This window comes from Triturus cristatus, chromosome 10 (genome assembly GCF_964204655.1).
Source record: "Triturus cristatus chromosome 10, aTriCri1.1, whole genome shotgun sequence".
Lineage (NCBI taxonomy): Eukaryota > Metazoa > Chordata > Amphibia > Caudata > Salamandridae > Triturus > Triturus cristatus.
In genome coordinates, this window is record NC_140593.1 from 1,120,305,042 (window position 1) to 1,120,320,482 (window position 15,441).

The window sequence follows — 15,441 nt, forward strand, 5'->3', positions numbered from 1 at the left end:
ACAATGACATGGGTGCGCATTGAGATCCTCAGTGTAATACAACAACCTTAAGGAGACTTTCAGGTGAGATACTGAAAAGTTTACATTTTGTAATCAGACTGTTCATTTCTTAATCAGGTGGCTGCTATGGCATGCTGGCAGAATTCCCATCTCTTACCGCAGTCATAAAAACATGCCAATATCACTACATAGCATGCCAGGCAGGGACGGGTGGAATAAGAGTGAGAAGCACAGTGTGGTGGCGCACCATACAAATAAATACATGTAAGCTATTTTCAACGTAATAAATTTGCATCTTATAAATAATGCCTTTTAGCTTAGGCCGGAGACACCCATGGTTACAACAGAGCACTGACTCCTTTACTTCCAGGTCATTATTATTATCCAAACAAAACCACACTGTGATAGTGAAGGACATCACACACATATAACCAGATGTCTGTGGCACCCTCACCTTTTCTTCAAAGACGGCCTTTTTGATGATGCCCTCCAGCCTCTGCTCGTGGTTCCTCACCAGAGGCTTTGCTAACCCTTTGGTCTTCTCACCTGTAGCTTTATTTACTTCTGTGGTATTTTTAGCTGCCTGTGGAGGAAGAGGACATAGGTTATTCAGCGGGCTAACTGGGGTGGTCATTAGCCAACTAAAAATCTTTAATTTTTGGGGGCGGGCAGAAGGTTTATTTTTTTTTACCTTGACTAAGTTCTGAGCTCTAAGTCTCCCAAGAGGCCTCATGCAGGATATCTCCTGCTAATTTGGTGAGCAGCTCTTTCTGCCCACACAGAGATGTACAGAAGCTTATTGCTGAGGTGAAGTTCCTTTGAATGGATTAGTAAACTATGCAACCCTGCCCTCATATTTTCTGAACAGCCCTTTATGTTTTTGCCTGGTGGAGTTAACAATCCGGTAATCTCACTGGAGCCACAAACTTTGTTTAACCATGTGCACTTACGTTTGAGTGGGTGGATACTGCCCTTTCAACCCAGGCTCTGCGGAGACTGGCGTAACATCGTATTTAAAGCTGGGGCGCATGACTTTTATTCATGCACCCCTGTAGAGAGACACTTTACTGGCTCTTCAATGTAAAAGATCCTTTCAGCCACAAAACTGTGGTCCTTTGCATTTATCATGACTGGGACTTGTATGAAGGATGCTTGAGTGTAGGTCTGTGAGTGTGAGACTAGACTGGTGAGTGCTGGAGTTCACTGGAAGTGTATGTGCTGCACATGATGTTTGATGATGAGACCACATCTCCCTTGTGTTGAAGGCACTTCTTTGGCTTCCTGCTACTATAAGATCTGCTTTCAAAATGCTCTGCATTACACATAAAGCATTAAATAGTTTTCCTACAGATGAAGCTTGAGAGAGACTCTTCAAAGCAACAGTGAGTCCCAGATTAGCATCACAACTAGTCTACAGCAAACAATTGGTGGAAAATGCTTTTCCATCCCAGCTCCTGAATGATGAAACTCCCTCAATAATCACTAAGAATTTAGGAGCGTGATGAAGCCCTCGATTTTCCCCACCTGAATCTACAGAAGACAACAGACTAGTATTATTCTGGTGCTCCAACAGCAGCGAGGAACCATGGGAGTTTAAAAAGCACAAACAAATATAGGAATGGACTCAATTCAATGTGTCTGATTGTTACACAGCCATTAGAATAATTCCACAGTGGTCTGACTTGAAAGGTTTGGACTATTATAAACCAAGCAAAAACAGCAATAGACATGATGAAAATACTAAGCTCAACTGTGTAGAAAAAGACTTTTCACAGTATCTAGATTTTCACACAGCAGGTGAGCACGCCAAGCCGGCTGAAGAATAAGCAAACACAGGAGACAAGGGACTTGGACTAGTACTGATGGACAATTTGGGACGATAAGTTTGAGTGGAGAAGGGGCACAGTGAAAAATAGGTAAAGAAAAGAATAGCACAGTTACATGGCACAGACAAGGACTGTGGGAGATGGTGTACAGCAATGGACTGGATCAGCCAAAAGATTTAAAAAAATGGATGCACAGGATATCACCTTGAGGATAAAGGAAGTGGGTTCACAGCAAAAGAATGACAATTACTGACAGATCCAACAGGCATAACTATAATGTGCTTATGCATGCAAACATAGGCATATACAAATTAACAAACATTGGCAATGGGGTAATTAGAGTTGAGCGTAAAACACTTCTGCAATATGTGAATGCAATGAAAGTAATCTGGCCAGCACAGACTCAATAATGCCAATGAGGTCATTGCATATGTTATGGTCCGATGGCCTTCCAATTAGTGAGACATCATTAACGCTAAAGGAGTCACTGAGATGGTCCCAGGTGGAGACGGTACTGCAAGCACATGGATTCATGAAAGTCATTGGTGCCACTGAGTTGACAAGCAGTGTGAAGTCATTAACCCTTATATTGCTGGGGTGTTTATGCACATGTGTGGCAGTGCTGTTTTAGAAACAAAAATGTTGTTAGGTTCTATAAATACTTGCACCCATTTCGTCTCCATTTGCCCCCATACAAACTGTATGTTTTTATCACCAAAATCAGGGTTATCTATTTGGCAAATCCTGCATCAATTACAGTCTGCACATACAATGAAAAATGTGAAATATTTTATAATGTAAAAAATGTTTTAAACAAATTAATTCAATGTTTTGTTTCATTTCTCAAATAGACAAATACAAATGCAGTAATTCTAACCGAGAAAATGTTGGCCTGAATGTCTGGAGTCCGGTAATATCAAATATACATTTCCTGAGACACTCTGGGGATATACTCAGGGTTCACAAAGTTGGAAATAAAGCAGGTAAACTACTGGCCTGGGTAAGAAGCAAGGAAAGAGAGCAAAAAGTCCGGGCGTTAAAAGCAAACTTGGGAGAATGGTGACCTACGGCCGTAGCATAGCGGAGGAATTTGCTACCTACCTGGAGACATTTTATGATGCACAGACTCATACCCCGGAGGAAGAGGTAGTTGCTTTTATAGATGACTGCCCTATGGGACGGTTGGGATTGCAAAGAACAGAAGGTTTGGAAATGTATCTAACAGTCGAAGAGATGGAATTAGCGAGGAGGCAAATGCCATCGGGCAAGACACTGGGCCCAAATGGGTTCCCATTCGAGCTGTTTCACAGACTTGCTAGGTGAACAGCAGCACCATTACACACTGCCTTTCAGGTTGCGTTTAAGGAAAATATACTGACAAAGGTTATGCGGCTGGCTAGGAGTGCTCTTACCTAAGGCCAGTCAGCCTAAAGATGACTGAGCCTGATACCGGCTGATTTCACTCCAGAATGTATATATTAAGATCCTAGCCAAGATTCTCACTAACCGATTAAGAAGGGTGGTAACATATCTGGTATACCCAAATCAAAATGGCTTCATGCCTGGCCGCTCAACCAGGCCGAACCCGAGGCAATTACATAATAATGTAGCAATGGTTGGGGCCTCGCCTGTGGGATGGGCGATTGCCTCGTTAGATGCAAATAAAGCCTTTGATTCTGTGGCATGGCCATACCTCTTTGGTGTGCTGACCAAGATGGGATTCGGACCAAACTACGTCAGATGGGTCAAACTTCTCTACGATAGGCCTACAGCCAGAGTGCAAGTGAATGGTTACACTTCCCGGATGCTTCGTATCAAGGAGGGGTAACAGTCAGGTGTGCCCTCTCTCACCAATGTTATTTGCTCTCGCTACAGAAGCACTAGCAGAGTGGGTACATGTGGATGCACAGATCTGGGGCTGGCCGGGAAACAGTGGGTGGAATAAACATATCAAATTGCATGCTGACAATATTCTGTTATACCTATCCAACATTATTCTGACACTCACCTAACTAAAAGAGATTTTTCACACCTTTGTGAGTTACTCAGACCTTGCTATTAACTGGGATAAGTCCCTACTGTTCCAGTTAGGGGACTGTAAGTTGGAGGAAACAATAGTGCAACCACTGAGAACAGAGACCACCCAATTTAAATACCTCGAAATCTGGATCACTAAAACCCCGGACTCGCACTATGAGGCAAACCTAACCCACAAGCTAAAGTGGCTGGAGGCTGATGTAAAACCCAGGCAGTCGCTGCCGCTCTCACTGCTCGGCAAGGCAGCGCTGTTAAAATTATCGCACTGCTGTACATTTTACAGAATAGTCCCTACACAATACTGGAAGCGCTGTTTACTAGAGTGGAAACACAGGTTAGGACATTGCTGCGGGCAGAAGAATATAGCAATGAGGGTCTTACAAAGATTCAAGTATGAGGGCGGCATTGCCTTGCCATGTGTCCGTAAATATTATGAGGCAGCGTAAGTGAGCGTAGTTCATGATTGGGCATACGCAGATTGGGAAGACCCGGACAATCGACAGGACAGATTGAGCTGGGGTGGTAAGAGCTTTATGCACAGACTGTACAGTGGTCGGTTACGTGCTGGGGCATGGCCGCCCACCATGACAGTGGTGGATGTCTGGAAGAGACTGACCAGGGAAATGGGATGGAAAGATAGATTAACCCCCAAGATGCCACTGTGGGAGGGAGCTAGCCTGCGGCCCGTGGCAGCCCTACAATGTTTCCGAGTATAGGATAAAATCAGCCCATCCACGTTGGCAGATGTGTGGGATGCAAATGGTCTTGAGGACAGAATATAGAATGCCAGAATCCCAATGGCTACGATGCAGACAATTGAGTCACCCCCTCCAACAGTGTGTGACCTTAAAGGAGGAGACACAAGAAGATGCCCCACTAAAAAGGAGGTTGCTAGATGGGCAGATAGATACGAAACCGATCTTGCTGACATATAGTACCATCATGCCCAATACTCAACCCCCTCTGCTAAAATGATTAGGTAGATGAAAAGAAGATCGCAAAAATCTATATGAGGAAGACTGGCAGGAGACCCTGGGGTTCCCGGCAGAGGAGGCCATTAAAGCTAGCTTTTGCCTGATACAGATAAAAGATATTACACAGGGTTTACTAAACACGCACACTGTTGCACAAAATGGGGAAAATGGAGCATAAATGATGCCTTTGAAGGTGCGGGTTGGAGGGTACATTCTTCCATATACTCGAGCTGCCCTCGACTACGAGACTTCTGGGAAGCAGTGAGGAAATCCCTGGACATAGCAACGGGGCAATCGCTGGAGCTGCATCCTGGCTAGCACACCTGGGTGTGAGGGGACCATCGGATCTCACCTGCTATCAGAAGATTTTGGTGAATATGCGTTGTATGATAGTGAAGCTGGATACCCCCACGACTTAATCACAGGAAGATGGGTATGGAACATTGCAGAGTGATGGAACGTGAAGTTTACAAGGATCGTGTCTGCATGAAGAAATTTGGTAAAATCTGGAATGGCTGGAAAATGAGTGCCGGTGGGGTGCCTAGGTGAACCTGATACAGATTCTGTAAGTACGGATAGATGGATGTGTGTAATATCATGATCGTTCTGTAGGCATAGGAGTCGGGACGCCAAGGGGAGGCATAAAGAAGTGGGCAGTGGACTATGAAGTGGGTAAATTTGTATTACAAATGTACCAAGACTCAGTTGCAATTGAGTTGGGGGTCAAGGAATTGGAATTGTTGAATCAATGTTTAATATGTATGTTGAAGTATATAAAACAATAAACATATATATTTTTTAAAATCACAAATAATAAACTACTCTTCTTAAAAAGTTCCTATGTTTCTGATATTCAACAGCACAAACACTGGCTTCACATCACCCAAGTCTGGATGTCCAGCACCTACTTTACGCTCCACCCAACCAAGACAGAATTCCAGTTAGTTGGCAAGAACAACAAAGAAGAAACAGTACAAACTGGCTGCATGATATGAACATTGATAGCTTTGGACCCCAACTTTCACCAAATACCAAGTCACTTGGATTCACCCTGTACAATATGCTCTCCCTCTAGGAACACATTTCTGAAACAAAACAAAAACAAAGACGGCCTGGTACTAGCTATCTTTTTAAGAGTGAAACAGTTCCTCCCAGAAAGCGACTTCAGAACGGTTGTTCACATGGTCGTACTCTCACATGCGGTTTGTGTAACGCTTTGCTCCATGGCCTTCGGGGCTCCTCGCAGTCTGCGGATGGTAGGTTTCCACTGGTGTCAGCTGACCCCATACTCAAATATCACATCTATCCACATTCCCCAAAACAACCTTATTTAAACTTCTTCTGCTTTCCATGATTGAGTTCTTGGATCTTTCGTTTACATGATGATAGGCCCACCCACATCTTTTGAGTGTGGTGTGGCTTGTGTGGATGCCACCAATTTCTCTTACCCATAATGGCCTGAAATGTCAAACGCTAGTATAAAAAACCCTGACATTTTGGTCACAGAAAGTTCTAGAACAGCAAATGATATACTACCCAGTGATCCTAAGCTTCTAAGGATAAAAACAATACCTCATAGGTTGCGATAGACCTGTCGTAATGGTCAGGAGCAAGTCAAAACTGTAACGTTTGAAGCCGTTATGCTGTTAATGTTGCCTTGACACCATCAAGGTTTCGGCCTATTCCTGTTTGCTGTGCAGCAAACCCGCACAAACATTTAAGTTACTATTTTTTACCAGAAGTGTGTACACGTTTGCTGTTTAGCAGACGTTCTGGAGCCTTTTCTCACAGAAGAGTGAGGAAAATTATTTTTTACCCATACTTTGACATCTGCATGGCATTCTGGGAGATTACAATGAAGCCAACAATGTCTAATTTCTTGGACCCAGAGACAGCATTAGAATTGATCATTCCTTGCAAACAAAATAAATCAGACTTATTTAAACAATCATCAGCTTTTTTTCTTTACTAGTATTCTTGATTTTAATTAAATGTTCTCTAATACACTCCTGTATCTCCCCTGCAATCGTTTCATTCACATTTCTTTGTAAAAAATAAAAGGAAAGATTATAACAACAATCTCTTCTTGTACAGTGCTCAATTCACAGAGCGATCTATCCAATGCATTTCCGGATACACTCCCTTCTTCAGGGGCTGTTCTGAACAACTACAAAAAAGAAACAATATTGCAACAAATTGGAGTTTATCTCAGCAACAAACACTACATATTCTTTGTTCCAAATATAAACCATGCATATTGCGATGTTATCTAGCCACGAGCCAGTGACTAGTTCCGCAAGCAAAGCTTAATATAACCCTACAGTCTGCAAATGTGCCAACGGGTGATAAGGTAGAAAAGAGGACTGCGGTGAACATGTTAAATGAAAAGAAATCAAACACCCATATCGGTCACCATGTGCTGAAGGAAAGAAGAAAACAAACTTAATAGCCGATAGTGCTGAATCCCAATGAACCCTCTGTGAGTTCTCTTTAAGTAGATGCCATATATGCAAGTTTACCAAGAAACCCTAAACAAAAATAGAGGCGTTCCAACTGACTTACTGCTTCAATGTGCTGTAGACATAGCCTGGTTTGTAAATCTGCAAATAAACTATATAATGATGCCATTAATCACTATACTTAAGCAAAGATATAGAAACTGTACATAGTTCACAAATCAGCCAACATGATAATGCTGTGACCTACCTACTAGCTGACAAAACCGGAGTAATTCATACGCCGAACCTACAACCATGCGCTCAGCCTCACTGCAGAACAGAAAATAATGACAAAGTTGCAGTCAAAACTATTGAACCGTAAAACAATTGTCTGTTTAGAAATGACTCGACATGAAATCACTTGTACCTGTATCTGTGCAATCATGCAAGCTGTCTTCCTATTTGCGTGACACGTTTAAAATATCCTGGCTGTATCCTTTGACAAAAAAAAATGTCCTGGCTGGCTCGCCTGTGTTTAAACCACGCAAAGAAGGCGTTTTCCGCAATAATCATCAAAAACTGTCTCCACAAGATAACTTCTGGGCACCCGACCGCGATTGCCATATTGAAATGTGTTAAGCTGCGAAAGCAACTTATATTAGAACACTGACAACATAGCTACCCATACTGTAATGGGCCTTATAGGTCACGATGTAAACAAAATGAAGATCAAATACAGAAAAAAGAAATCACACTTCATAAATATCTACTTGCGTGTGTACACTGACTAATGCTAGGTTAAATTGTGCATTAATCCGGAATGGCTTACTGTTCACAGAACTCTAAAACCAACACGAAACCAACAGTAAAAATAAAAATAATAATGCAATTGTTAGCAATAGTGAATGAAAAATAATGAAAATGTGTGTGTAGACTACACAATTTTTCGTTGAGAATGTAATACCTATTTACTTATGTATTGGAATAATATGATATATGACACCTGCTGATGTACATATTATTTTGTATGAAACAACAATTTTATTGTTTAAACTTTTTGGAAATAGTGTATCAAAGCGTTTTATCCAATACACTCTTCTTTGTGACAAAACCTGAGAATTAGTGCGTTCAGTGTTAATGTGTACTAACGCTATTATTTGAAAACGTAACTGAGATAAAGTATGTCTATATTCCAACCAATGTAAGGCTAAATTGGAAATCACGTTTATGTTGCAAATCATACTTTTGTGTTCTGTTATTCGGATTCTGATTTTCCTTTCTGTTTTGTCTATTTATAACATGCTGCATGGACATTTAATGCTATATATCATGTTCTACGAATTACAATCTGTTGAATGACGAAATTTGATAATTTCTCCTGATGTGGGCGCGTAGTGGTGTTTCCAGTGATAACATTATTGCAAAGAATGCAGTTATGGCATTTTTGTGGTTCCTATCTCTTGTGTATTTATGGGTGTGTAAGTTGTGGTTAAAAATTCTTTCAAACTCTTTGTTCTGGTATGCGCATATGTTTTTTTGTGGTTTTTTAGAACTCTTTTCTTATTAACTTTTGCTCAAATGACCATACAGTGCAATAGTTACAATCGTTTGTACATGGTTGACATCTTATCATAACACCTTTCTGCCAGAGACGTATGAGGTTGCGGATCCTACATAGATTCAAAAGAACCAAATGTGCAACAGGCCAGGCGTACAATTAGTAAACGAAACGTTTAATTTTATCAGTCCCCTCGCCCTCTTAACCCTGCTTGACTCATGTTTGTCCCTCCTTCCCCAGCCTTGCTCTATGCTTATGCCATGGTGACCATATTTTCTCCCACTAGTTGATACACCCCCTACTTTTATATACCGTTTCTTCAGCCCGTTGGCACCAGTCAAGGTCTTGTTTCCACTCTCCCAAAGACGGCGGCGAAGGCACTCCACCCACCTCCTCGCTATATTTCTTTTGGCAATCCCAGCTGCCAGAGCAAGCCATATTGCATATAATGGTTTTTAATTAAATAACCCTTTGAATTGTGATTCATTTTGCAATAATTCCCATCTTTGATTTATTATGTTTTTGATGGCAGATGACTTTGTGGAATATTTCGATACAACACCAATTGTTGGTTTTCTCTTTGTGCTGTTTCTGTAACAAATGTTTTCGACTCATTTTTTTACTTTTTCTTCAGAATCTCGAAGTATTTTAGAAGGGTAACCCCTTTCCAGGTATCTTTGTTTAAATTCTTGTATGGTGCTTTTACATGTTTGTGGATCCGAAGATATTCTTTTAATTCCTAGAAACTGAGAAAACTGCAGATTTTGAGTGAAGTTAGTAGGATGAAAACTCTGAAACAGCAACGTGTTTATAATTCAAAATTGAAAAATTAGCATAGGAATAAAATAAAGAGTGCACAATAAAAAGAATTAAATTCTGGCAGATTAAACATACAGGGATTCATGCCAGGACCATCACCCCCCGGCTATCCCTGGGCCTCTACTGTTTCGAAATATCGGACCTTAGTAGGTTTTCCAGGGTGCTGACTGACTTTGGGCCCAAACACTGCAGACATCTTCACTGGAAGACCCCCAACCCCAATCAAACACATTCCTAGGTGTACAGTATGTGACTCCTGGAGTAAACTTGTTGAAAAGCCAGGTAGGAGGGTACTCCCACACACTAGAAACCAGGGCAAACGCAGATGCTGGTCAAGCTCGGGCCACAATATATTGCTGCATGGGACATACAAGAGAGATATTAATATATTTTGGTGGAAAAATGCAAAGAAATCTGGCAAACGCCATGACCATCCCTTTGGTCCGGCTCGCCAGTCAGGGTGAAGGAGGTCAAGCACCCAGTGTTAGAAACCTTAAGATGTGCAGATGTTAAAAATATATGGCTGTGGCATGTTTCAGTTCAGATGAAGAGTGACACTTGCTTCCAAAAGACTGGTGCCCTAAACCAACCTTTCTCTTTCAGTCGCTTTCCATATTTCTCAAATTCACTGCATCTAATTTATCACCTGTAGGCACCCTGCACCCACAGAAATCCCATAAATATCTTGTATGTATCCAAGCTCAGGAGACCAAAAGTAAAAAAGATGATGGTCAAGCTTTGGAAGAGAAGTGTTCATGCGCTAGAGAGACTACAAGGAATTATACTCTGAAAGAAAAATCTGACAAACATGTTCAGCGTGTTCTACTGGCCTGCCAGTTATGACAAGGGAAGACTGCTATACAATGACAAAGTGGAAGATGTGTAGATGTTGAAAATAAATGATTGTAGTATATTTCTATGCAGTCCAATTGCGATATTTGCGACCAAAAGAGGGGTACACTCAAATGGAGTTTTGCTTTCTGAAGCTTTTCTAATTTCCCAAATGCACTTGACCCCGAATCGCATGTGGAAACCCAGAATCCATGGAAAACTCATATAAGTGTGGTGCCATTTCACATATGAAAACCAGAACACCACAAACTAGGTCAGACCTTTGAAGGGGCATGTTTCTGTGCAAGACAGTCCGAACAGAATTACCGCGTGTGGTGAAAAAATAGCTACAAATATGACTTCATGTTCAGTGTGTTCTAGTGGCCAGTCAAGGCAAGGCAGTTCTGACTTGCACCAACAGATTGCAAATGTCGTCCAGAATCAGAAAATATATATTTTAAAAAACAAAACAAAAAAACAGCTCTGCAGTGAAAAGGGTTAATGCTGAAAAGAAGCAGCCATCCATTCTGAGATAGATAGATACATTTTATTGTTTCCAGCTATTAAAAACCATCACAATTTAGAAAATACAATAAAATAGAAATACATTTAAAAAAAAAGAAAAGGAACAATAATGCAGAGGTCCTGTCACATGGCTCTGACAAGGCCCAGCTTCCCTAAATTGCAGAGTGAAATAATGTGTCACCTGGAAAGAAGATTACACTAGACTAAACTGAATCCTAAAAAAAGTGGTTACGGATGACCCCCTCCCCCCCCATTAAAACCATTCATGCTCAGGAATTTGGTGGTACCACAGACAATAATTTTTGAGGTTCTGTAAGAAATTTCACAGCCCGGGCTATTAACTGTGGGAATCATACTGGTCAAGAATGCAAAAATGACTGTGTTACAGTCCCTAATGCAGAGATTACCAAGCAGCGGTTTCAGCCAAAAACATCTAAGATTTTTTTAAGATTGGGCAAATGCATATTATGTGTGTTAAGCTTTCCTTCAGGGACTTACATAACGGACACTGCTGATCAGGAGACCCAGCCAGTCTCCCGAATTTGTAGGTTTTTAAAGGGATAAGCCCACATCTCAGTCTCAATAGCTCTTTCTTCACTAAAAGTTTTATATGAGAAGCTAGATACGTGGGTCTCTCTGGCTCTTGATATAGTGAGTCACATAGGTTCGCAGTCTGAGGATGGTCTCGTCCATTTCCAGAAAATTAGAGTGATAATACCTTTGAAATATTCATCCAACAGATATATATTACATGGAATTCTGCAATCCCTTTATAAACGTCTGACACTAATATAATAAGGACATTGCAAGTCACCTAGGATTCCACAACCTCCTAAAGGAGCTCTGACTCTTGTCTCTTTTCTCTATATGGTAATGGAACTCCTCCACGACTTGCAATATCCTTATAAATATAAACAGAGGGGTACTTTATCCCTTATATATTTTTTAGGTTTAACTTTGTTTTTATTGGCATTTGCGTCAAAATTGTACAAACAACGTTCAAGTAAACATATGTAAGGCACTTGCACATCGGATCTGAACCATGTCCCCTCCTGCTAGCAGTGTTCTTCTAGTAACATGGCTATAACAAGGCCCCGCCTGTGCCGCCAGAGTGGCACCTTTGTGGCAGTCCATTATTGAGAACTGGTGATGTACTGCCTTTTAATGAAAGAAAAGATAACTCCCCCCCCCCCCCCACTCCCGCCTCCATCCCCCGAACTGGTGTGCCATTGTGCTGTGTTAAGGTGCAGTTTGACAAAGGTGAAATCAGGGGTCATCAGCCGTTTGTTGTGTTGTGGAGGCTAAGCTTGTGAGAAAGAGAAGGCAGAGATATTTAGGACATGTGATTTCCTTCATCTCCATCGACAAGAGAGAAAGCAATAGTTGCCAAGCATCCGTAAAGCTGGCCATAGTGTTCGTTAGGAAGGCCTTATGCGTTCCATTCCTATAATATACCATAGTTTATGTAGCCACTCCAACCGGACCGCCAATCGGATGCTCTCCGGAATGAAAATGCCCTCGCATTCATGCATTCGGAGAACTCCTTATTATCAAAAAGGGGTGTCATGGGAGAAGGTAATGTCGTCAGACCCCTGTTTACTGCCACTCCATCCCATGCCCTTAGAAGTGACCTGGTGATAGGGGAGCCCCGGAGGCTGGGAGGTCTTTGTATCGTTTAAGGAACCTGTGGAAGGTCCAGTTGAGCTAAAGCTCTATCCTGGAAAAGCCAACTCTTTTCGGATTCGGGACGTTTCCATTCGACAAGGTATCGCAGCTGAGCTGCGCGGAAATATTCTAGAACATTGGGAATACCCAATCCCCGATCGTCTGGTCTCATATAGCTCAGTTCCTTGCGTATTCGGGGTCTCTTCCCTCCCCATATGAAATGATTGATAGCTCGCTGTAGAGCCTGTAGAATGCCCTGGGGTTGCCAGATCGGAATAGTCTGGAAGAGGTACAGCGCTCTGGGTAGAAGAGACACCTTAACTGCTGCTACCCTGCCCAGCAGGGAAAGCTAGTGGCGTTTCCAGTCATTCAGGTCTTTTGTGGTTCGCTGGAGGAATTTAGAATAATTGAGGTGTAGCGTCCGGGACACAGACGCTGCCAGTTCTATGCCCAGGTAGGGGATAGAAGAATAAGTCGGTATACCCAATAAGTTGTACCTTCGGGAGGAAGCGTTTGGCCGTCCGCCCAAAACCTAAGGATCGAGGACTTCCCCATATTGACTCGCAAACCCGAGACCTGACCATCGTCCTCCAATTCTTTCAAGAAAGCGAGGACCAATCGGGCTGGGGACTCTTGGGAAGCAATGATATCATCAGCATATAAACTAACGGTGTGTCGTTCTCCCCCAAAAGGGATGCCCACTATCTCCGGATTGTCCCTGATCCTCTGAGGTAAGGGTTCAACATAGAGGGCGAAGAGGAGAGGCAACAGTGGGCAACCCTGTTGGGTCCCCTGTTGTATCTCAAAGGGCGTGGAAGTTACCCCGTTCACCCTAATCAAAGCCTTGGGGTTAGTATAGTAGCACGATACCCACGCTTTAAACCTGTCCCCAAAACCAAAGTGTACCAGTGTCCTATCTAAGAAGCGCCAATCCACCCGATCGAACGCTTTTTCAGCGTCCACTGAGAGGAGAAGAGAGTCCATCTTGGTGCGGTGAGCTTTGTCTATGAGATGAAATATGCGCTTAGTATTATCACTACTCTGCCGGGACTGTGTGAAGCCAGATTGATTCGGGTCGATTATACCCGGCATAAGGGGGCCCAGGCGTGTCGCTAGTATACCCGTAAACAGTTTTAAGTCGACATTAAGCAACGAGATTGGCCGATAGGAGCCGCATTTACAGGCATCCTTGCCCGGTTTGGGTAGCACCACTATCGAAGTCAGTAACATCTCCTGGGGGATTGTGCCCGGGCCAGTGAAGGAATAAAAAAGTCTGGTAAGTATTGGGGCTATTGCTGGACATAACAGCTTATAAAACCCAGCCAAAAATCCATCCGGTCCCAGAGATTTCATGGGTTTAAGGCGGGAGATGGCTCCTAGCACTTCCTCTATGCGAATGAGGCAGTCGAGCGACTCTCCGTTATGTCGGTTCAGTGCTGTCGTGTGTGCATTTCGGAGGTAGGCATCTCTATGGGGAATGGACGATGAGTCACCCGCATACAGAGTAGCATAAAAGTCTTGAAAACTCTGTGCTATTTCCACGTCATCAGTAAGCGTCTAACACCCTTAGGGCTTGTAATCTCTTTTACTTTACTCTGCTGCGTCTTCGCCCTCAGTCTACTAGCCAGCATCCGCCCTGTCTTATCCCCCCCATATGAGTGTTTAAGACGATGGGCTGCATATTCTGCCCTGTCCAAGTCGAGCCCCGCCAGCAGGGCTTGCGCATTTTTCAATTGTCGCCAAATCCTAGGCGCTCCCGTTCGGCTATGCACCTTCTCCAGCTCTAGCACTTGAGCGGTAAGTTCCTCCCGTTTGGCCTTGCACTCCCTATTCTCTGCCGCTGATATAGCGATCAGTTCGCCCCGTACTACTGCTTTAAGTGCCCCCACAGCGTATCAATAGATGTGTCTGGAGTGTCGTTGACCTCTAGATAATCTGTAATGCACATGAGGATTTGCTCCTGCACCGCCTGTTTATGAAGCCTACTCTCCCTCAAACTCCAACTTCCCGTTGGCCGAGCTATGTGGGGGACCCCCATGGTTACCACCACCGCATCATGATCTGACAGGGCCGCTGCTGTAATATAGACGTCTTTGATTGTCGCCTGAACCTCTGTTGAGCCAAGAAAGTAATCTAATCTAGCATAGGTGTGGTGTACATGTGAATAGTATGAGAATTGGACGGCCTGAGGGTGACTCTCTCCACAGATCTATTAATCCCCTTTCCACCAACCATCCTTTGCCCTCTTCAGAGGCCTCCCCCACTTGGGAACTTCGACTGCCAGATCTGTCTGCGGTTGTGTCCATAACTAAATCCAGGTCGCCTCCCACCAGTATGAAGCGGTACTGCGACTCCAAGACTGCTGATAGGGCAGTTCTAAGGAATGTCTCTTGGCCTGCGTTTGGTGTGTAACAGTATACGGATAAGCTAGTGCTTGATAGGTGTCGTCGTTCTTCGTCGGCCACAGCACTAAAGGATTTACACTGGCTGCCTGTGAGGGAAAGGGTTGTCATTAAGTCTTTGTGCATAACTTTTAGAGCAATACATGGACTTGGCCCAGTCCCTCTTCGGGACAGGTTTGCTTGCTATTTACCAACTAGGCAGCTCCGCTCCTCTTCAGCTGGTCTCTTGGCGATCCCGAGATTCAAGCGTACTAGGGTAGGCGGAAGATCTTTCAGTATAGTAGCATCCGGCCTGTGGAACAAGCTCCCCGCGAACCTGCGACAGTGTAACTCTCTACTTGAATTTCGCAAGGGACTTAAGACCTG

At 43.2% G+C, this 15,441-nt stretch overlaps 1 protein-coding gene across 1 annotated transcript in view; it reads right to left on the reverse strand.

Annotated features, from left to right (window-relative positions):
• The window catches only part of CHTF18 (chromosome transmission fidelity factor 18), a 488,876-nt gene that overhangs the window by 106,699 nt on the left and 366,736 nt on the right, over positions 1-15,441 (reverse strand). The window contains exon 20 of the mRNA XM_085629346.1: positions 455-583. Coding sequence (XP_085485472.1) covers positions 455-583 — 129 coding nt within the window. The remainder of the gene's footprint in view (positions 1-454; positions 584-15,441) is intronic.